This window comes from Brassica oleracea, chromosome C7, assembly GCF_000695525.1.
Source record: "Brassica oleracea var. oleracea cultivar TO1000 chromosome C7, BOL, whole genome shotgun sequence".
Taxonomy (NCBI): Eukaryota; Viridiplantae; Streptophyta; class Magnoliopsida; order Brassicales; family Brassicaceae; genus Brassica; species Brassica oleracea.
In genome coordinates this window covers 46,013,224-46,034,629 of record NC_027754.1, presented here as the reverse complement: position 1 = coordinate 46,034,629, position 21,406 = coordinate 46,013,224, and the positions used below count along the sequence as shown (strand labels likewise).

General features: G+C 32.6%; 2 protein-coding genes and 1 non-coding gene across 5 annotated transcripts; 2 read left to right on the top strand and 1 right to left on the bottom strand.

The window, feature by feature from the left end:
* Window positions 1-779: 779 nt before the first annotated feature.
* On the bottom strand, window positions 780-5,905 carry LOC106303448 (CHD3-type chromatin-remodeling factor PICKLE-like). Its single transcript, XM_013739713.1, has 18 exons — window positions 5,858-5,905; window positions 5,191-5,263; window positions 4,865-5,004; window positions 4,607-4,768; window positions 4,300-4,517; window positions 4,087-4,182; window positions 3,659-3,795; window positions 3,385-3,570; window positions 3,189-3,296; window positions 2,981-3,049; window positions 2,685-2,778; window positions 2,501-2,603; window positions 2,158-2,232; window positions 1,980-2,047; window positions 1,800-1,876; window positions 1,307-1,437; window positions 1,013-1,226; window positions 780-927 (listed from the first exon to the last, which is right to left on the bottom strand). Exons 2-18 carry the CDS (start codon window positions 5,257-5,259, stop codon window positions 850-852), a joined length of 2,025 nt encoding a protein of 674 aa, XP_013595167.1. The 5' UTR covers window positions 5,260-5,263; window positions 5,858-5,905; the 3' UTR covers window positions 780-849.
* A 2,370-nt stretch (window positions 5,906-8,275) lies between these two features.
* Window positions 8,276-8,349, top strand: TRNAT-AGU. Its single transcript has one exon. It is a non-coding gene; the product is annotated as a tRNA-Thr (tRNA).
* Window positions 8,350-11,462: 3,113 nt separating this feature from the next.
* Window positions 11,463-16,758, top strand: LOC106306254 (nucleolar and coiled-body phosphoprotein 1-like). Of its 3 annotated transcripts, none has more exons than XM_013742804.1 (15): window positions 11,463-11,789; window positions 12,083-12,286; window positions 12,363-12,544; window positions 12,773-12,899; window positions 12,976-13,167; window positions 13,305-13,343; window positions 13,429-14,070; window positions 14,361-14,789; window positions 14,866-14,979; window positions 15,263-15,336; window positions 15,483-15,534; window positions 15,694-15,774; window positions 15,850-15,899; window positions 16,008-16,067; window positions 16,158-16,758. In XM_013742804.1, the coding sequence occupies exons 1-15, from the start codon at window positions 11,688-11,690 to the stop codon at window positions 16,630-16,632; spliced, it is 2,823 nt and encodes a 940-aa protein (XP_013598258.1). In that variant the 5' UTR covers window positions 11,463-11,687; the 3' UTR covers window positions 16,633-16,758. The 3 variants fall into 3 exon arrangements, with proteins under 3 accessions (XP_013598258.1, XP_013598257.1, XP_013598259.1); XM_013742803.1 differs by having other exon boundaries at window positions 13,429-14,338; window positions 14,383-14,789; XM_013742805.1 differs by having other exon boundaries at window positions 11,464-11,789; window positions 13,429-13,824.
* Window positions 16,759-21,406: the final 4,648 nt, after the last annotated feature.

The window sequence follows — 21,406 nt, the reverse complement described above, 5'->3', positions numbered from 1 at the left end:
TGTTTTCTGCTACTCCGCTCTTTTTTTTCTCTTTTCTCCTTTTCTAATTAATATCTATATGATCAAAACATTATTACACCTTTTGTATTATGTATGTATGTATGTGTATAATAGTATAGTATAATACTAATATGTATATTACGTAGTGATAACGCAGTCTTTCATCTCATCCAAGGATGCTAAATTGAACATTATCAAAATAATACGAACAAATTTATATGGTGATCAGGGAGGGGGGAATTTTCTTTCCATGCAAATCTCAAGTAGAAATCAAATCATTAGTTAAAACATGTAAAGATATGTGTGCCTTGAGTTGTGAGAGAGCTCATATATAGGCAGTTATTTGGTTTACTAAAAGAAGATGAATTACATGTAAGGATGAAAAATGAAATAAAATAAGAGAGATTAGTGAATCAGCTTTTGTTCTGAGCTTAAATGCTTGATGCTATCAATTTGGAGTTCTTTTCAAGTTGTGCAGCATATCTGATCAAGAAAAGTAGTTTCAGTGAAAATAATTTGATCAATCATAACCTTATTTCGGCTAACTATATATATTATAATAACTTCAATTTCGAAAATATTTGGATGGAAGATAAATATAAGCAAAGTAAATATGCAGTCAAATCCCCAATAATATATAGTTAATAAAAGTAACAATCCAGCCACATCCCAAATAAAAATCCAGTCAAATCCCAAATAATAGGCTAATAAAAGTAACAATAACTCCAAAACATATCAGCTATGTTTTGGTTCTAGGTTCAAAACAATCCGATACAATGACCTCAACTTATATTAACAGTAACATCTTCTGCAGCTCTCTTCTGAGTCCTTCTCAACATCACCATATCTTCACATGACACTTACCCTCCTCCTTATGTCGGCAATGGCAATATCCAGTAAAGGATGTTCATCAGTTCTTATCCCATTCTGATCACAAAAGATACACTGGGGATCAGTCATAGGCATTAGATCAAGAATTTGCTGCAACCAATGCTGCATCAGTCATACTTACACGGTAGTAAGTTTCAGCACACTCATCACTCATTGCATTCTCCAGAATTTCAAATCGTTTTCTCAAATAGTCAGCAAGTTGTCTGTGCGGATCTTTCTGGTCTGGATCAGTACGAATCAAATTTTCAACAGGGACCTTCAGTGCTTTGCAGATGAGTTGTTCCAGCTCGAACTCTTTGTCTTTAACAATGTCTATCCATTTCCCAAACCCGTGCCTACATTTATCAAGAAGGGAAACAACATATGAGAAATATGTTTTTTGTTAAGGTAAGGATCCTCTTTGCAAGGCTCTTACTTAGAAACAGCACGCAACAGTAACTTGTCATGTTCCTTGTTCCAATTTTTTTCATTTTTTAGTGCAGCAAATCTTCCGATAATATGGTCAGGGAAAACAGCTTTAGTTGGATGGTTTTCTATAAGTTTCACCTGTCAATCAAACAGTGAGAGTTAAGCACAGACAAAAATGAGTGAACCAAAAGATAGGGACAGGCAGGTCCCTCTACTTGTGTATTAAGTCATCGTAAAGAGTGAAAATGAAGCAAAAATAACCAAGAGGTATACCACAGAATATACCCAATGTTATTTTGTTTAAGTGTTGGTTTCTAGACAGTTGTGAGCACATCACTAGCCCTAGCTTAACATAATGATAACATTTTTTAAACAACCACATTGATAGCAATCCACATATACAGACACCTCAACTTCATGAAGCAAAACTGTGCATTGATCCTAGAAGATGACAACTAAGATATTCTAAAAATTAAAAGGGTTTCAGTCTGTAGACTTACCTTCTCTTGTAGTAGCATCATAACAGTAATTCTGGCAAGTACTTTGTCACGAGTTAGTCCTATCTTTGGGGCCATATCTACAGAGATCATTGCAGTAATACATTAACTAAGATAGCAGAAAAAGCAATAGAAATATCTAAAAATGGCAACAAGAAAATGAAAAGATAAGTTATCAATCACCTGAAAAGGTTGGAGGATTAGTATCTTGAGTGTCTTTGATGATGTGCTCCAGGAAAAATTTTCCATAACTGAGAAACAACAAAATAGAAAAGTAGGTGATAAGAACATATATATTTTCAAAGAATGAATGAGAAGTTTTTTGTGAAGCAGGTGAAGAGAAGAGCATCAATGGCCTTACTTGTTTATTTCATCATAGGTCTTCCACATTAAAGGATAAACAAACTCCTTCCAATCATAGTTTCCAACTCCATACCTGCAAATTATTAATCAAATTAAAATGTGGAAACCATATGGCAACTCATGAAGGCACAAACTTGTGCGCAGACACTGAGAGACTTTATTTGAAACAAGGCCGGTTTAAGACATAGGATGAAACATTCGTTTTAACCTCCAAATTTTATTGAGCTATATATGATTGCATAATCCCTAAATTATAGATTTTTTTTATTATTAAGATTAACTTAAAAATATTTATAACTCCCTAAATCTCAAATCCTGTTCCAATGAGAAATAAGATATACCTCATCAACGTATCTAAGAAAGTCTTCCTTTGGCTCTTTCTAAAGCCTAACACCCTCAGAGATTTCCCTTGGCCTTCTATCAAAGGTCTTGGCCCCGAACAAACTTACAACCAAAAAAAAAAATTAATTGGGAATCTTTGTAACATTTATTTGGGAAACATAATTAATGAAAAGGTTATAGTACGGTGAGTCCTTCTACGGTGATAAGTCCTTCTAGTCTTCTTGTTTCCCTGTCTAGCTGCTTCACCATCAGTTGGTTCAGATTCTTTTTCAACAATCTAGCGGAAGTAACAAGAAGAGGAATAAAACACGTTTTCTAAAAGATATGATCTCCCTAAGCAGTCCAAAAATGAAGAGAGACATGAAAGAAATTTATGCATAACAGACAAAAAGGATATATAATGACAAATCATTATCACCTGATGCTACATGCATACATATAATTTGGATTTTGGACTGGTGGAATCAAAAAGAGTATACCTGCTTACGGTTTCTCTTCCTCTTTCCAAGAGCACTGAGCTGCTCAGCTTGTTGCTCAGAATTTACCACCTAATAGAACACGAAATAGCTTAAAGAGGTAACATATTTGCAGAAATAATGCCACTAAATATATATATCAAAATCTTAATTGCAGAAAAATGTATATGCATGCACACAAGATAACTTTTGCCAAAATCACCAAACGAACCCGAAGTGGTCTTCCTGTTAAAAGAACGTGATTCTCACACGTAAACTGCTTCAGCGAATAGAACAGCTTTGGATTCTCATTTTCCAACCGATGGCCGTCATCAACAATCTAACCAAGGAAAAATAACAATACGAAACATATGATATTTAAAGAAAGACATGAAACGTATAGTACCATTATAATAAGAAAGAAGTACCGTGCATTTCCACTTGATTGGTTTTAGGACTGCTGTGTCTACGTCAAGTATCTCATAAGACGTGAGGATGACATCAAACTTAATTCTGTTGGTTTCTCCACGGACTCCATTCATACGACCCCTTGATAAGTAAAACTCGTGCTGTACAATAACAGTACGAGCTTGAGAAGTACCACCGTACACAACCTGAACCGTTAACCAAAAAATATGAGCATCATTTATTAATCAATTAATAAACATACCAAACATGATGTGTTCACAACTGCGTACATACCACATTCATCTGTGGTGCCCATGTGGCGAATCCTATCTCCCAGTTCCGCAGAGTGGAACTGGGAGCCACTACCAAAAACGGAGCCACGTTTTCCGCAAAAAGCGAAGCTAAAAAGGCAATGCTTTGAATTCTTGTGCCTGCAATGCAACACCACAAATCTCAATATTATTATTAGGGTCACATAAACGGAAAAAAAAGAGAGCCTCCATAATAAACACGTTCGTTTCTTGGCACAAGGATAAAACATTTATATCTCTATTGACTTCTAAATCTTAAAGAGCTATTATACATGATCTCCAAATTGTCGATTTTTTATTAAGATTAGCCTAAAAATGTTTATATTCCTCTGGATCTCATATCCGGCCTTAATACTAAACGAAAATATATGCCACCAACTAGGGTGAGAATGATATTACTGAAGACATTACCTAGCCACATGTTATCGGCGAGGACTACATGAGTTCGGTTTGACCACGCAGACCTCAAAAAGTTAAGTCCTTCAAGGTGGTACGGCTGCAATGAGCCTTTTAACAACAGTAAGACGAATAAATCAATACACATACAATACCAAACAAGATGAGTAATATATCATAGCACTACAGCAACAGTACATTTAAAGTTCAAGCAGCCTGGTTATATACCTGTGATAAATTCAGGAGTAAGACTAGTTATCTGTTTGAAACCTTCATGATTTCTCTCATGGTCAACATATATACCTCTGCGATTACCAAAGTTTATATCAATGAACCTTCTAAGTTCGTTCTGGAAGGTTGAGATGTCTGATTCAGATTCCCAATAACATTCAGCATAAGAAAGTCCTTTGAACTTCACCAGGTACTTCCTCTCACCATCTTCTTCCCTGCATCAATAGCAAAAACCAAGAATAAACACACACTCTTGCTGAATCTCCATGAATAAACAAAAGATAAAAGATTTTCATCACTTAACCGGAAGGATATAATCCGGTCAACAGTGGTCCACTCGGGAGGAATGGCAACAAAATCATATACTTTGTTACCGAGTGACTCCATTGTAGAATGAAATTGGTTCACCATGGTTTCTAAATCACGAAGGGACTTGTAAGCCTTCTCGAACTCATGCTCGGGCACCCTGATAAGATAACAAGCCATTTTGTTATAAGATAAGCAGACGAGAGACAAAACAAAACCACCATGAGCATAATATACTTAGCATGTTCAAACATACCAAGAGCAGTGTAGATACGAGAACCCTTTCCATTTCACAAGATATTGATTCACAAAAACTTGCTTCGGTACCGGACGGTTAGATGCCATAGGACGCATTTGGCTGTCCAAGATCTTTTCCATCGCTATAAGAGGACCAACCTATAAATGGAAAATAATTCTAGGTCACTTCCGTGTTAAGCAATCAACACATGACATTCTTAATATAAAAATTATCCATGTGTAGTAAATCTTCTACACCAATTTTTCTGTATATATTTTCTTTCCCTAACATTTAGAAAAACCTATAAACAGTAAATGTTTGCACAATCAGACAAAGAGACAAACCGCTTCATCTGGGGTGTACACTGGTGTACGATCTGGTCGTGCACTCAGCCTACCAACCAAGCCAGCCATATCTCTGCAAGATTACACCACAAGAATGATTCAATAGATTAAAGAGACAAATCGTAACAATCACATAGCTTAGAGGTTGAATACAAACAAAACAACGAGCCAAAGGTATAAGAAAAACAACATGTGGTAATTAAGCGGACGTTCTTCACATGTGATATCATACGCTAAAGAGTAAATTCTTTTACATCATGAACATAAGCTAAAGATCATGCCTAATCAACATGTTTGACAACATAAAATGATTATGATGAAATTCAAAAAACCTAAGCGGGAAGATTAACGGAAAACACGGTGTCGGTGAGTCCTACAAACCCTATCAGAAATTTTTATCATCGATCAATATCACCAGCTCTAGATCTGATTAGAGATCCAAATTCAGAAATCAAGAGTCATTCACGTTCACATCTCTCGTAAAACTAACAATCATATTGCACCTTACACCCTTAAGCTAGCTAGGTATAAGACGAACAATACTCAAAACCAGATATTTGCAAACTCAACAACAACAAACACACAAAAAACTCTTTTAAGACAAAGAAGGCAGCTAAATCAAAAGCAATTGAACTTGTTCAGCCATTAGAGTTCCAAACATACAAACCCGTTCTCGATATTTGAGTTCAGGGAAAAGGGCGACAATGAGTAAGATAGAGGATCGCGACCTTCGTTTCTCAGATTAAGTTGCCTGATGAGAAATATCTACGAAACCCACAAAATGGAAGACGACAGAGGAGCGTGCAAACGCAGGCGTTAGAACATAACCGGTGGTTCTTTACTGATTCGACTAATACATCTTTATATTGAAGGAAGTGTGGTGATTATTTGTTTCAATCTTATCTTTTACAAATGTGTGGTAACCCCCATTTATATTTTACATTTACACTTGTAACTAATAAGAACTGTAATTTACATTTTTGACCAAATATATACATAGTTTTGGAAAGAAAAGTAATTATTTTGAACTTAAATTTTCTTTTCTGAGCAGTTGACCAGAAAGATTTGCTCCCTAATTAAGTATATATGGTTACTATGAAAAAAAAAGTTTAGTACATTGAACCAAATCAACAATCAATCATTTGCAATGGGGAAAATCTTATTACATGCAAAAAAAAAAAAAAAAAAAAAAAATCTTATACATGCAGTTCAGATTATATAAAGTTTAGCATATTTGCTTGTGACCAATAGTATGAAGCTAAGGTTTCCTATCGTAAAGACAAATGGCAGATATTCTTGCGGAAGTTATAGATTTTAAGAGGTTGATGATTAATTTCACAACATTTGCAACGGTTATACAAACTACAAATTTTAACATGCGTCGAATAATAAAATTTTACTAGAATTTGATCTGCGCTACCATACGAGTATTTAATTTGTTTTTGTATTTAATGATATATTTGTAAATGTAGTTGTATTTGTAAATGTAAATGTTATATTTGTATTTAATTTTATATTTTAGCATTTTAACGTAAATTGTGTCATCAATTTTAGGTATTATATAAAAAATCTAACATTTATATAATAAGATTCATGTCTAAGATGTATAACGAACAAATTTTTTAAAATAAAAAATACGAAAATAGACAATTATGAATTAGCATGCTATTTATAAATGATAAATTAGCCATAATATTTGTAAGAAAATAAAATGATTGTTAAATTTCTATCAAATTTTAAACATGTAAAAATTAAGATTTAAATTTATAAGAAAATAAAATGAAAATATTATCATTTTAGTGTATCTTGTCAACGTATTATTATCGTGTTCTTAATTAGACCAATTCGGACATTTTAGGTTCGCGTGCATTTTATCAAAGTGCTTGACTAGGGGAGAAGCTAGGGTGTGGGAAGGGGGTGCCTGTGCACCATAATTTTTTTGAAAATTAATGTATTTTTGTAAGAAAAATTTGTATGTTCACCCATAATAATTTATAACATGCACCCACAAAAATAGATAAACTCTAGAAAGAAACCCAATATATCAAATGTATTTAACAATTTAAACATAATTCACTCGATTTAAGAAATCAATATATCTTGAATTTAAAAGACATTTATGTTTTAAAATCTTTATCTATTAAAAGTTTCTAACTATAAAAAAATTTAGCCTATTTAAGTAAATAAAAATAATTTAAACTCCAAAACAACATACTTAAGTTTTGTATTGTATAATTTTAATTACTAGTTTATCATTAAACTCTAAAAAGAACAAAATATCTTACTTTTAAACAAACTTCTTATTTTGTAGTAAAACATTACAGAAAAAAACATTTTTTTGTAAACATATATTTTTGTTGTAAATATACAAAAATTTAATGATTAATTATCTATTCTATTTTATTAAAATAAATTTAAATATTATAAATGCAATAGTGGAAAACTGATGAAAAGTAATATTTAAAATATTTTATGGTATTAAATTTAATAAATATTTACTTTATATTTTAATTAATATAATATTTTAATATATTATTTAATATTTATTAAATTAATATTAGTGCACCCACTAAATTACTTTTCTGGATTCGCCACAGCTTGAGTGATCTCTTATGAGTTATTAGTAACCAGCTATGAGATCTTACTTGGCAATGATGAGTGTTATAATGGCTTGAGCGTTTTGATAGTGTTTTGCATTTTGCATTTTGCATTTTGCATATCCCCATCAATTTGTTCGTGTATTGGTCAATATATAGCCATGTTGGTGTATAATTCGTCGAATGTATTTTTTAGTTTTTTTTACTACTACCAACATAGATTTTTGCCGTATAATTTTATATATACAGATTTTATAGGTTGAAATAGTTATAGTAATGTGATTTAAACCATTTATCATAGATTACTTCAGATATATATTTTCGTAGATATTCATATATATCAATATTATATTTTTAATGAACTATAGAACTGAATAAAATATTTAATTATTATTTATAAACAATACTGTGTTTAGATTAGATAATAATAAATCCCAAGAAAATGTTATTCATACGATAAATAGACTAATGCACATGTCCGTACAAAGGTTTTCATAGCTCAGTTGGTTAGAGCACCCGTTTAGTAAGCGGGAGGTCTTGAGTTCAACGCTCAATAAAAGCACAATATTTGTTTTTAATTTTTTTCCAAACTTAACTATACTGTCTTGGATGACATCTGTATTTGTTCATTCCTCATTGGCTCGCTCATTCATCTGATTATCCAAAATTTCCTCATTACACATAATGATCTCCAAAATGCAACAATGAAAATGTGCGCTTTCATTGAGAGTAGTAGTTTCAACGATGAAAATGCAAAATAAGCATTAGAAAATGTGGAGATAAACAACTTTAGTTTTGCATGGATACTTACCATGAGATGTGTAGCTGTTTCTGAAAGGTTATAAATGCACCAAAATGTTTTGTGTGTGTAAATGGAGCTGACTGCGATCCAGTCGAAGGTTGAGAATTGACATGATGGTGCGAGCAAACGACATAGATCAAATCATTGTCTAATGCCCCCAGTGGTTGTCTATCAGATGAGTATAATACTTACATATTGTATAATTTAAATTATACTCTCTTTTACATGTTTATTGACTGCTTAGCAATATATATATATATCTTCTACCTATTGAATTTTCATACATTTTGCAGTATAACATCTTATAGAGAATGTTGTTTGCCATTCTAAAAATATCATTGTTTTTTTTTTGTAAATTAAAATATCATTGTTTAATCAGCATTATTTATTTTAAATTAGCAAAAATTTATGTTTAAAATCCCCAAAAGCATTTAGAGATGGTTTCGGTTATGTTTTGGTGATTTAAATGAGAAATTTAACAATCTATGGCTTTAATTGATGACCACAATTTATGATTTTTTTTTTCATTTCTCAAATTTTATACTCTCTTTGTTCCCGAAAATAAGATTTTCTAAAGTGTTCATGCTTATTAATAATTCAATAAATGTTTATAATTTAATTTTTCTTTTACTTTATTATATATTTTCCAATAACTTTTCACCAATGAAATTTAACCAATTCAAATATTTTCATTTAATGTTTCTTAAAAGTATAAAAAATACTTTAAACATATAGAAAATCTATCTTTGTGAAACAAATAAAAAATCTAAAACATCTTACTTTCGGGAACGGAGGGAGTACCATTCATGTTGAATTTTTTGTCGGATTATAAATTCATAGGATCCACTCTAGTCTTTTCATTTCCTTATAAATAAAAAAAACTTATGAAGAAAAAAATTATCTCTCTAATTTCTACGAGGAATGAAATAAACACAAATTCATATGTTTCTGGCTTTTTCATTTCCTAGACTGAGTATTTTTTTTCATTCTTTTATTTATTTTTTATTCAATTCATAGTTAGCAATTGAAGCGTATGTTTGTTCTCCAGTATTTTATGAACATTTTTCAATAATTTTCATGTGCCACAATATTCCTCCCAAAAATTGACGGAAAATATTTCAAAGGTGGATTTGAAAGACAAGTTTATATAAGTCATGGTGAAATCCGGAGGAAGGGAAAAAATCGGATACTGGATCCCTTGAATGTTGGATTATATTTTAAAGAAGCCAACAAAAAAGAAAAAAAAAATAAATTACAAGAAGAAATCAACACATCATAAAAAAGATGACTAGTTATTATAAAATCATTACTTACATATATATTTTTTGTTTCTTAAAGATTATATATATTTATAGTTTACAAAAAAAGAAGTTATCTATACTATTATTTATGAAGTGATTTTGCTTATTTGTCTCACTCTCCATAATTTTAGCTAATTTTTGTTTATTTGTCATATTCTTATTAGTTTTTAACTTAAATATTTAAATAAATTAATTTAAATAATATAACTATTTTGAAATTCTATTAAATAAAGAGATTTTGCTGATTTGTCACATTCTCCATGATTTTAGCTAATTTTTGTTTATTTTTCATATTCTTATTAGTTTTAGCTTAAATCATTAATTTATTAATTTAAATAATATAACTATCTCGAACTTTCTAATTGAAACTAGAATTATAAATATTTTAACTTTCACAAGTGAAGACCAATTATTATTTTCATGTGACGTAAGAGGTTTTAAACTCTATAGTTTCATTTTTTTCGTTCATTCCAAGTTGTATCGGTTATAGTTTTTGTTTCATCCTCTAGGTATAGTGTTTTCTGGTTGTTTCAATTGCTTGTGTTCTCTTCATCACTTTCATGCTGATGTGAACATTCTTTTTTCAGTGGTTCAATCATTTTGTGCAGATCAAACAATATTATTGGTTGGACTTGTTTGCATTAACGGCTATATGAACAACATCAGAGCTTAATTCTCTCTTTATCTCTAGATCTTTTTTGGGTTCTTGACATCTATATTTATATACTTTCGATATTTGTTTTATGTTTAGTTGGAGTTTTATGTTTTTCTTTCTTTCGTTGAGTTTGAAAGACTAGGAAGCAAATCGGTTTTGTTACATACAGTTTGGAATTATGAATTAGTTATTATAAATTATTTAATGGTAGTTATTTCACGTGTATGTTTTATTACTGTTAAATATATAAGAAAACTTATATTTTGCTATTAAGTTTAGAGAGTTCACTATGTAATCATGTTATGAACATGTGTTTAATGGTTTAGTTTCTAAAACGGCTAAAGTAGATTTATCATTCTATAATAACTATAATAATAAAACTATCATTATCTACTTTTTTTGTTTTATGAAATGTAAACTTATGAAATATTAAGATAAGTTAATGTATATATTTATCAAGTAAACCAATGAAATATTATCATTATCTCAATTCATTTTTTAAAAAAAAATTCTTCTAAAGTTTACTTGAATCCGTGTGTTTCAATGATTTTTTTGGTAATTTAATGCATTTTTCTGGTTTAAAAATACAAAATAAATTAATAAAGACCAACAGTTCACATTCTTCGTTGTCAAAAAAAAGTTTACATTTTTAATTTATTTTATTGTATGTAATATTTGATATATATTTATGCTCTCGTGATCTCATAGTTTTATGGATTTTTTTCGTGAAGAAAACACAAACACCGAGATAAAATTAAAAGAAAACTAAAATAATTAAAAATATACAGAATCAGTTATCATCATGTTTAAACCATAATACATGCATATTAATAATTATTAGTAAATACTATATTTAACGGCGCCGAGGGTTCTAGCGTCGCGTCTGAGAAGATTTTCTTACTTCCTTTTGGTTTTCTGTTAAACTGTTAAGATTTGAGAGAGAAAAACAAAAAAAAACAAAAAAAACAAAAAAAGAGGAGAAAACCCTAAGCGTGTTGCTCAGTGACACTGGTGGAGATTTTCTCGTCGTCTCTGGAATCGAAGGAGGAGCTAAGATACTATTCGTGCTGGGAATCGAATCTAGGGTTCATAGAGATCTAATCGTCGATACAATCGAACGAGAGCGAAGAAGAGAAGGAGCCATGTCGGATTCTGATAAAGAGCTCGAGAATCAGATTCTCGAAGCAGGAGAACAGCTTACTGATCCGCCTTCTTCGCTCGACGAGCTTCTGCTTCTCCTCGACGTGAGCCTCCTCCACCGTCTCGCTCTATCTCTTCCGCTGTACTCCCGCTTCGTGCAATGCTATGCGTTTAGTGTGGATTCCTTTATATAGATTTTAACGAATCTACGTGTCGAGATCTTGCTTAGTTTTGATTTCTCTGTAGCGAATAGATGATTCTTCTCGATAGTTCCTCCTTAGTGTAGTGATTAAAATTGCGATACGAACGGTTATTCAATTCTTTAATCTGTTTTCAGATTCAGTTGTGTGGTGAGGATACTTGTGATTTTGAAATCCTCTTTTGTATTTCGCTGCAGAAACTCTTCGTCTGGCTCATAGATGTTGACCAGTCACCTCACGAGTCGATGCAAACCGCACTCTCTCCGCTGATGAAAGCATTAGTCGCTGGAAAACTCTTCAAGCATTCAGACGACGATGTGAGAGTTGCGGTCGCTGCCTGCATCAGCGAGATTACAAGAATAACTGCTCCTGAAGCTCCTTATGATGATGATCACATGAAGGTATGTTAATTTTTTTTTCCTTGAGGAAAGGTGATTGTGATTGGTTGCTGACTCTTTTCTTATTGTTTATGCGCAGGAAGTGTTTAAGTTAATTGTATCTTCGTTTGCGAATTTGCCTGACTATTTTAGTCGCTCCTACTCCAAGAGGATCTCGATCCTTGAAACTGTGGCCAAGGTCAGATCTTGCGTTGTGATGCTGGATCTTGAGTGTGATGCGCTTCTTATTGAGATGTTCCAGCTTTTCCTCAAGGCTATAAGGTAACAATCATTAATAAATCCAGTAATATTTTAGTTGTTCCTTTAGATTCCTTATGCCACATTTTGTTTGTTACCACTCAGAACATCATATTAATCTATTTGGTGACTATTATCATTCTGATTACTTTTTCTTTTACAGAAACTTGGTTTTTACTTTCTCTCCGCGCATCTTCAACCTTCTCACTCGATGTCATGTTTGTTTGATGATTAATTCATCTTACTTTTCAGGGACTTTCATCCAGAGAACGTACTTTCATCTATGGAGAAAATTATGACACTTGTTTTAGAGGAAAGCGAGGAGATACCTCCAAAGATGTTTTCACCCATTCTACATTATGTTAGAGAGGATGATGAGGTGATACATTGATGGTCTCGCTAGTTATGTTTCAGCAACCGGTGCTCTTTTGCTAACTCTTTCAACTTGTCCTCAGGTTCCCCAAGTAGCACGGGGGTTGGCAGAGCGAGTTCTCAGTAACTCTGCTAGCAAGCTCAAAAAGTATCTGACCGAAGCAGTGAAATTGTCGGGTGTCTCTTTAGATAAGTATAGTAAGATAGTGGCTTCGATATGTGAAGGGACATTCAGTGCTTTGCAGCACGACCAACTTGTTGAGAATGAAAAAGAGGTAAGCCTTCTCATGTGTTTATTTACCCAGCCAGATTTATTTCTCACTCGTTTTTTTTTTGTCGAACTTCCTCATCTTTTGGTCGTCCAGTTACATTACATGCTCTTATACCGTTCTCCCATTATTTTAACCTGCAGGATAGTCAAGGTCATTTAGAAAAGGAAGCAGAAGTAGAGGCATATAGCTCTTCCCTTAAATCAGCATTGAGAAATAAGTTTCCTGAAGTAGATTTTTAATTGGTTTTTATTTTCCAATCAGCAGGATAAACAGGAAGTAATTGCTACACCCGAGCGAACTGATGCACCTAAGGATGAATCTGGTAAGTCAGGAGTCAGCAACGGCGTTGCGCAACACAATAATTCTTCTGTTGATACTGAGTCTATAAAGAAGCAAGATGATACGAATGCTAAAGACGATAATCCTTGCAACACTGACTTGGATAATACTTCTGAAGAGAAGCCTGATGTTGAACACCAACCTCAGGAAAAAGATCCCAGTTCTGCCATACAGGTGGATTCATCAAAAACTTCAGATATCAAGGAAGAGACTGAACCTGGAGCACTCCTGGAGAGCAAGGATGTGTTAAGTTTGCGTCCTGATGATTCAACTGTTAAAGCAGCCATTTCTTCTGAAAATGATAAGGAAACAAGTGTGCAGGCTTTGCCATCTAAGACATCAGCTGATGAAACTGCCGATGTTAGTTCTCCATCTAGGGGTGAAGATATTGTTGAGGAAAGCCGGCCTAAGAAGACTGCAAATGATAAGGAAACAAATGTGCAGGCTTTGCCATCTAAGACATCAGCCGATGAAACAGCCAATGTTAGTTCTCCATCTAGGGCTGAAGATATTGTTGAGGAAAGCCGGCCTAAGAAGACTGCAAATGATAAGGAAACAAGTGTGCAGGCTTTGCCGTCTAAGACATCAGCCGATGAAACTGCCAATGTTAGTTCTCCATCTAGGGCTGAAGATATTGTTGAGGAAAGCCGGCCTAAGAAGACTGCAAATGATAAGGAAACAAATGTGCAGGCTTTGCCATCTAAGACATCAGCCGATGAAACAGCCAATGTTAGTTCTCCATCTAGGGCTGAAGATATTGTTGAGGAAAGCCGGCCTAAGAAGACTGCAAATGATAAGGAAACAAATGTGCAGGCTTTGCCATCTAAGACATCAGGTGTGCAGGCTTTGCCGTGCAGGCTTTGCCATCTAAGACATCAGCTGATGAAACTGCCAATGTTAGTTCTCCATCTAGGGCTGAAGATCTTGTTGAGGAAAACCGGCCTAAGAAGACTGCAAACCAGAAGAAAAATAAGAGCTTGACGAAGGAGGCCAAACCATTAGCTGCTAGTGCTACTGAAGAAGCTTCCGAAGAACCAAACACTTCTGAAGCTAAAGTTACCAAAAATTCTAGAAAGAAGGTTGCTTCTTCAAGTAAAACCAAGTGTACTGTTCCCCCGAAGAAAGGCACCTCTGAGACAAAAGCTGCAAAGCAGTCAGAGAAAAAGGTAGTTGAGAGTGAAAATGTACAAGAATCCTCAAAGCCAAAAGAGGAAAAGAAAAAGCCAGGACGTGGGAAAGCCATGGATGAGGACTCATTAGATACTTCTTCAGGTGATAGCGAAAAAGTAAGTTCTTCCTTGACCTGTATGATTCGATACTGCCTTCCTGTCCTTTTACCGATATCCTTTAATTGTGTTTCAGCCAGCTGTTTCCTCTGTAAAGTCAGCCTCGAAGTCAAAGAAAGAAGTGAAGCAACCAATAGAAGGAAGTCCTAACACAAACACAAAGAGAAAACGAAGTCTAAGCAAAGAGAAAGTATGTTTTCGTAATTTCACCTATCATAATTATTACACATAAAGGAACGTGTGAAAAAAATCATGTTCTACTAGATGCCATTTGCAGTAGTAACTGTGCGTGCATGATTTCAGCTTCTTATTTTCTTCAAGTTGAGATATTTTTCTCTTTAAAACCTGTTCGTTCCCTTCTGTGGAGCTTATGCGACTCTTGTTTAATCCTTTACTCGTACTGGTTTTTTGTGCAAATTTTTCTTTTCCATTTTTTTGGTAGACTTCTTCATACTGAATTGATTCCCTGGCAGGCATCTGATCTCCAAAGCCACGGTGAAGATTTAGTTGGGTCGAGGGGCAGAGTCTGGTGGCCTATAGATAAAGCGTAAGCACTTTGTATTATTTTAGGAATTATATTTGATTTACAATAATGCAATCCGCTTCTCTATTTTGTATTTTCTTGTAGATAGCTGAATTTGCACTAACAACTTAATAGTTGTCTTGTAACTGAATATTGGATTACTGTCGCAGGTATTATAAAGGTGTGGTCAATTCATATGATTCTGCTAAGAAGAAGCACCTGGTAGGCCCAATTTTATCAATCTCCTCGATAAATCTCTTTTGTTCGTCTTAATTTGTTTGTGGTGAACCATTAGCCTATTGATTGTACATGTTTTGTATTAGATTCAGTGCATTTTATGGTGTTTTATTTGTTGTATGTTGTTGCTATCTTCGTCTTCAGGTTATCTATGATGATGGAGATCAAGAAATCTTGAATCTTAAGACACAGAAGTGGCATTTTCTGGATGAATCAGAAACAGAGGTGGGGCATTATATTTCATTCATCTCTGACTTCTTCTTTTTTCCATTATCCCCTTTGAACATTTCCTGTCAGCAGGGTGAAGAAGCTGCTGATCAGACGGTTCACGAGAAAGAAGCCTCCCGAGAGTAAGTGTTACTTCTCTAGTTCTTATGAGGCACTAGAAAGAAAATCTAGATGTTTTGAGATGAGTTTGGTATTCTTGTGATGACCAAGCTTGGTAATTCTCCATGCAGGCCCCAGAGAAAGAAAGCTAAGACTGGCAAGCAATCAAAGATGGAATCGTCAGGGAAAAAGTAAATGAAACTGAAAGCAAATAGTTCAAAAAAGATGTTGAAGTCTCTAAAAAGTTCTTTACTCATAAGCAAATATTGTTTCTGATTTAGGGGTGGTGGAGCTGGTTCCAGCAAGCTTAAAGCTGCTCCTGCTTCCAAGTCCGGTAAGAAGTCCAAGGATGAGAAAACAGAGAGCAAACCAAAGGATCCGAAAGAAGCTAGTAGAGAAGAAGAAGAAGAGGATAGTTCTGACGAGTTGAGCGAGGAAGAGGAAATCCCCAAAACAGTTGGTAAATCAGGAACCAGCAAGTCGAAGAAAGAGATATCGAAATCTGGCACATCCAAAGGTTCGTCCAAGACTACAACTACTCCAAAATCCAAGCCAGGAGGACCTTCAAAATCTTCATCAGCAAAGGGCAAAGCAGCGAAAGGCAAAGCAAACTCTACACCTGCCTCCAAGGGCGAGGAGAGCGATGCTGAGTCAGAATCTGAAGAGACACCAAAGGCGCCAGAACCAGCAACAAAAGGGAAACCAGTGGGTTCAGGCAAGTCGCAGGCTAAGTCCGGTAAGAAGAGGAAGCGATGAGTCTGGCCTCAGGAAAGACTTTCTCTTTATGTAATTCAAGGTGGAAAGCTAAGCACAATGGCGGTGGTGTTGGTGGTTGTGGATCGATGGGTCTTAACGTCGTCTGGGAATTACAAGTGTTGTCTTTGTTTTTAAGACAAGAAGCGTAGTAGTAGTAGTAGTAGTGATTGGATTTTTTTTTTTTGCACTTTTAGGTTCGATTTTCAGCGGATTTTTCTTTAGTCGCCCAAATAATTTAATCTTTGTGAATTTAGAGAGTTGTAGAGGCCTCAAAGACAAATTTGCCGAATGTATTTTATTCAGTTTTAAAAGGATTTGTTTCTAAGTTGACTAAAGACTTCAGAAAATTATATTACGTATATTTAAACGTATATTTAAAGGTTTACTTTACGAGATGCTTGGAGATTCTTAAATCCAATGGTTGCCGCCCATTATCTAAGGGACATTCCATGTACGTTTTTATTATAACACGATGATCAAGGAAAGCTTTCGACTTGAGATATCTATCAAACAGCCTTGCAGCAAGAATTTAAGGCTCCCTAGATCTGATCATCTTAAGGTCTTTGGTGATTTTGCACATAAGAAATGCAAGTTAAAATATATTTTTATTTTATCATGACAAGAAAAGAAACAAACTAGTATTAATCAGAACAAGATCTAAGACATTAACAAATTTAAAGAAAAAATAAAAACAAACCAAGTATATAAAAATTAAGATGTAATATGTGATGTATAATATATAGAAGGTCTTGGTGAATACATGTGAGAACAAGATCTAAGACATTAACAAACTGAAAGAAAAAAATAAAAACAAATTAAGTGTATAAAAATTAAGATGTAATATGTGATGTATATAATACATGGAAGGTCTTGGTGAATACATGTGGTCCATGATCCCATACTCTTATATTTCCCTCTGTTCATAGGCCGAGAGTAGCAATATGTTTCCTTTATTTCTCCTTATTGTATATTAACGAATCTTAATGTAGCACGTGGCACTAACAAACAGATAGCCCGAGAACGATATGCACATTATGACGAACACGATGAAGCCTGCAAAGAGACGACCACGAGGTTTTAGTCAGCACGCGAGACTCGCAATCTTCGACTAATATTAGACGCATCTTGATCTACAGGTGGTTCCGCCATTATGTCATTTGAATACTTAGAATGTATTATTTGTGTGTTATTTGCTTTTAAGCAAAACAAGTATTCGTTTTTTTTTTGAAAAAAAACTTTGTTATTTGTTTACAAAACTATTTTTATTCTTCTTTTCGTTATGCTGAATGTTTAATTTTGCTGGTAACGAATTATATGTATGCATTTACAGAATAAATTTGTTAATGCTCAGCACGGGCAGGAGAGTTTTAAAGACGATCAGGTAGAACAACTAACTTGAAATAAGTGTGCAAAGAATATTCCAGCTAGTTCAAAAAAATATGAATAAAATATCTATCCAAATTAATATATTTGGACAATTTGGATATATACTATATATTAAGGTTGGTCAAAATGTTGGGGATCAAAAATTCAATTCAGTTCATTTGCAAAAACAAAATATATAGTTTGGCCAAATATAGGATAGGATATTCAAAATGTTTGGATTTGGATTATCATATGTAAAGATCATCCGATTTGCATAAATTTCATCATGTAATCTTGATAAATAAATAAAAAACTTTTATATTATTAAAGCCGAGTCTGTCTATAAAAATTAGAATAGGTTTCTTATTGTATTAACATTTTTCTCTAATTTTAAAATACAAAATTTTGTTTGTGGAATTTATTTTTACTTAATTATTTAATAATAATAATTTAGTTATTTTTAATATATGAATATCCATAAACAAAAGATTTAGATTTGTCACAATCAAATTTATATAATTTAAATTTCAAGATATTAAATTTATATCTATTTCTATGTAGCACATATAGCCGGTCCTATTTTTTAAAGCCACAAACTCAAACAAAAAAAAAATGGCCAAAAAGATAAATTATGCATATGGTGTACACAATAGGCCGCTAGACCACAAACAGGTTTTGTGAAAAAAGTGAATAGTTCAGTACTTATTAAAACGGTGGCCGGAAACTTATAATTCATTCGTTTTGGACCAAGGCCAGCTCTGGTAGCACACTACTAGATAAATACTCAAAAATATGTCAAACGATATATGTATATAATTTCGAAATAAAACATATCTTCGCAATTCTATCTAGATTTTGACAGAAAAGAAAACTAATAAATACAAGTCGTACCTTCGTTTTTTACGTGAGGAGAAAAGGTCAGGGTCATTCAGAGACAACAAAATCTTATCATATACTAGTATTTATTAATCATGTCATCTAGAAGAATTGAATCTAGACAGTCTTTGAATATATTCTTAGGTCAAACATAAAGTTTTTACTCTTTTCGGTTTTTCACCTGTCACGCATATTTAAAATATGTAGATCTCTTGATAATTTAATACTCTCTCCGTTTCATTAAGTTAAATATTTAAAAAAAAAAAATTGTTTCACAAAAATAATTTTTTTATATTTTCTATGAAAGATTGTGATTTAAAAAAATTTAATTAATTTTATTGAATTACTATTGATTAAAAATTGCTGAAAATTTGAAAATTACAGAAAACGAAACATTTGTTATAGTGATTTAATGTGTTTTTTTAATATGTGTGAAAACACTAAAAAATCTATTTTTATGAAACGGAAAGAGTATTGGAAACAGAAGTTGCTAAATTATATAAACTCCTAAGGAAATAATATTTGGTTCATCAATTTTCAAATAAGTAATAGACCTATATCAGAGATGTAATTAAATTAAACAAGTTACAAGATACCGGTGAATATTTCTGATGTTTACAAGGTTAAATCTGACCAATTATTGTATTATATCAAAGCTAATATGCCTATACATAGAAAAATTATTTGATTTACTTCATTGGTTAGCCATAATGTAATTTTTACCAAAACGGCAAAATACATGAAAAAAAAAACGGTAACGTATACACTATTGTGATGCAGAGAAAATATTTAAAAAGAAAAAATTAAATATGATTAACTAATTTATTATTTATTAAGTATAATAATTACTCTAATTTGGTTAAAGTTTTATAGTTTTTAATAATAACAATTACTTTTAAAAAGTTTAGTTTATTTAGAGATTCTAAAACTAAACAATAACCTTGCCATTATCTTAGTTTTTATATATTCTCATAATAACGGATCACTAATCTAACTTACAAAGCTTCTGGTACATTATATTGCTACAAATACAAATACAAAAGCATGAGCCTGACTGGAGACTACACAGACAGTCTACGATCGTGGTCTTACAAAATCAGCATTCGGATTTTCTTAGAACAAAATCTTCTGTGCTGAGTGTATGTTTTGGGAGATCTATATATTTGGACTTTCCTTTATGGGTGGCTGATATATTTATTACTATTTTAATAAAATTCGGCATATTCCATCTTTGTATTTATTCTCAACTCTCAGCATTTAGCACCAATGAAAAACGATTCGGTATATGATAAAACTCCAGCCCAATCTCACAAGAAAATTAAACGAAGGAATTGATTGGATTTTTCGCATTGTTACGTCAACACGTGTCCCGTGGAATAAGTTCTTCGCAAAAAAAAAATACCCACAAAAATAAAGGTAAAACCATCTTCAATGGTTCACCGTATTTTTTACTTCAAAATATAATAATTCTATAATCGAATTGTGATATACTCCAATGGTACTTTATTTTAGAACGAAAATCAAAGTGATGAACAAAAAATAGCTTATTCTATATATATAGTGTAAATCTATTTTTACTCTATTATAGAATAAAAAATAAAGTATCATTAGAGTATTTTTATTCTAAACTTTATTTTAAAGTAAAAAATAAAATGAGATTGAAAATGCCCTAGATAACCATTTTTTTTTGGTTCAACTGCAAAGTATCATAATATAATTTAAGTAACCTCTTATGTGTTTATAAGTTATAACGTACAATTGAGATATCTCGAGATTAACTTGGTGTTAGTGTGTTTTAATTAACTAGTGTACTTATTAAACTATGAGTACGATGCATTTATGCAGTTTAAAATTTCAAATATATAGTTAAACTACATTTCTGCTTTAGTGGGATGGACCAACGTTATTATTAACTTGCTTAATTATTGCTATGTCTCAAGCTAAATTAAACGCATGCTTTATTCTCTAAACTTTGTTTTCTTCCCGAAAATTTATGAACAAAATAAACCTTTCTTGCATTTTAATAAAATACTCTTAGCAAATCCAAAAAAGAACAACGTAATTAACGTTTGCCCATAACAACGAACATTTACAACGAAAATATTTCGTCGTAAATTTACATGATCTTTACAACGCAATTACGAGGAATCCAACTTTCGTCGTAAACGCCATGTAAATTTACGAAGAATAGATTTCGTCGTAAACTCCATGTAAGTTTACGACGAATGTACGTGGAAAGAGAAATACGTCGTAATCATTACATCGACATTACAACGAAACATGTTACCGTTATATTTAGGTGAAAACATGTATTCAATGTGCTTTAACTTACCTAATTTCGTCGTAAAGTCGTTGTAAATAATATGTTAAAACCATGTAAAATCCATGTAAAATATTCCTTGTAAAATCGTTGTTATATTTCAACTACCCAACTCGAAAATTTCTCTATATATATGTCATTTCCCACAACTCTCTTCCTCACAACACACAAACGGGAGAAAAAAAAATCCGAAAAAAAAATCAGAAAAAAAAA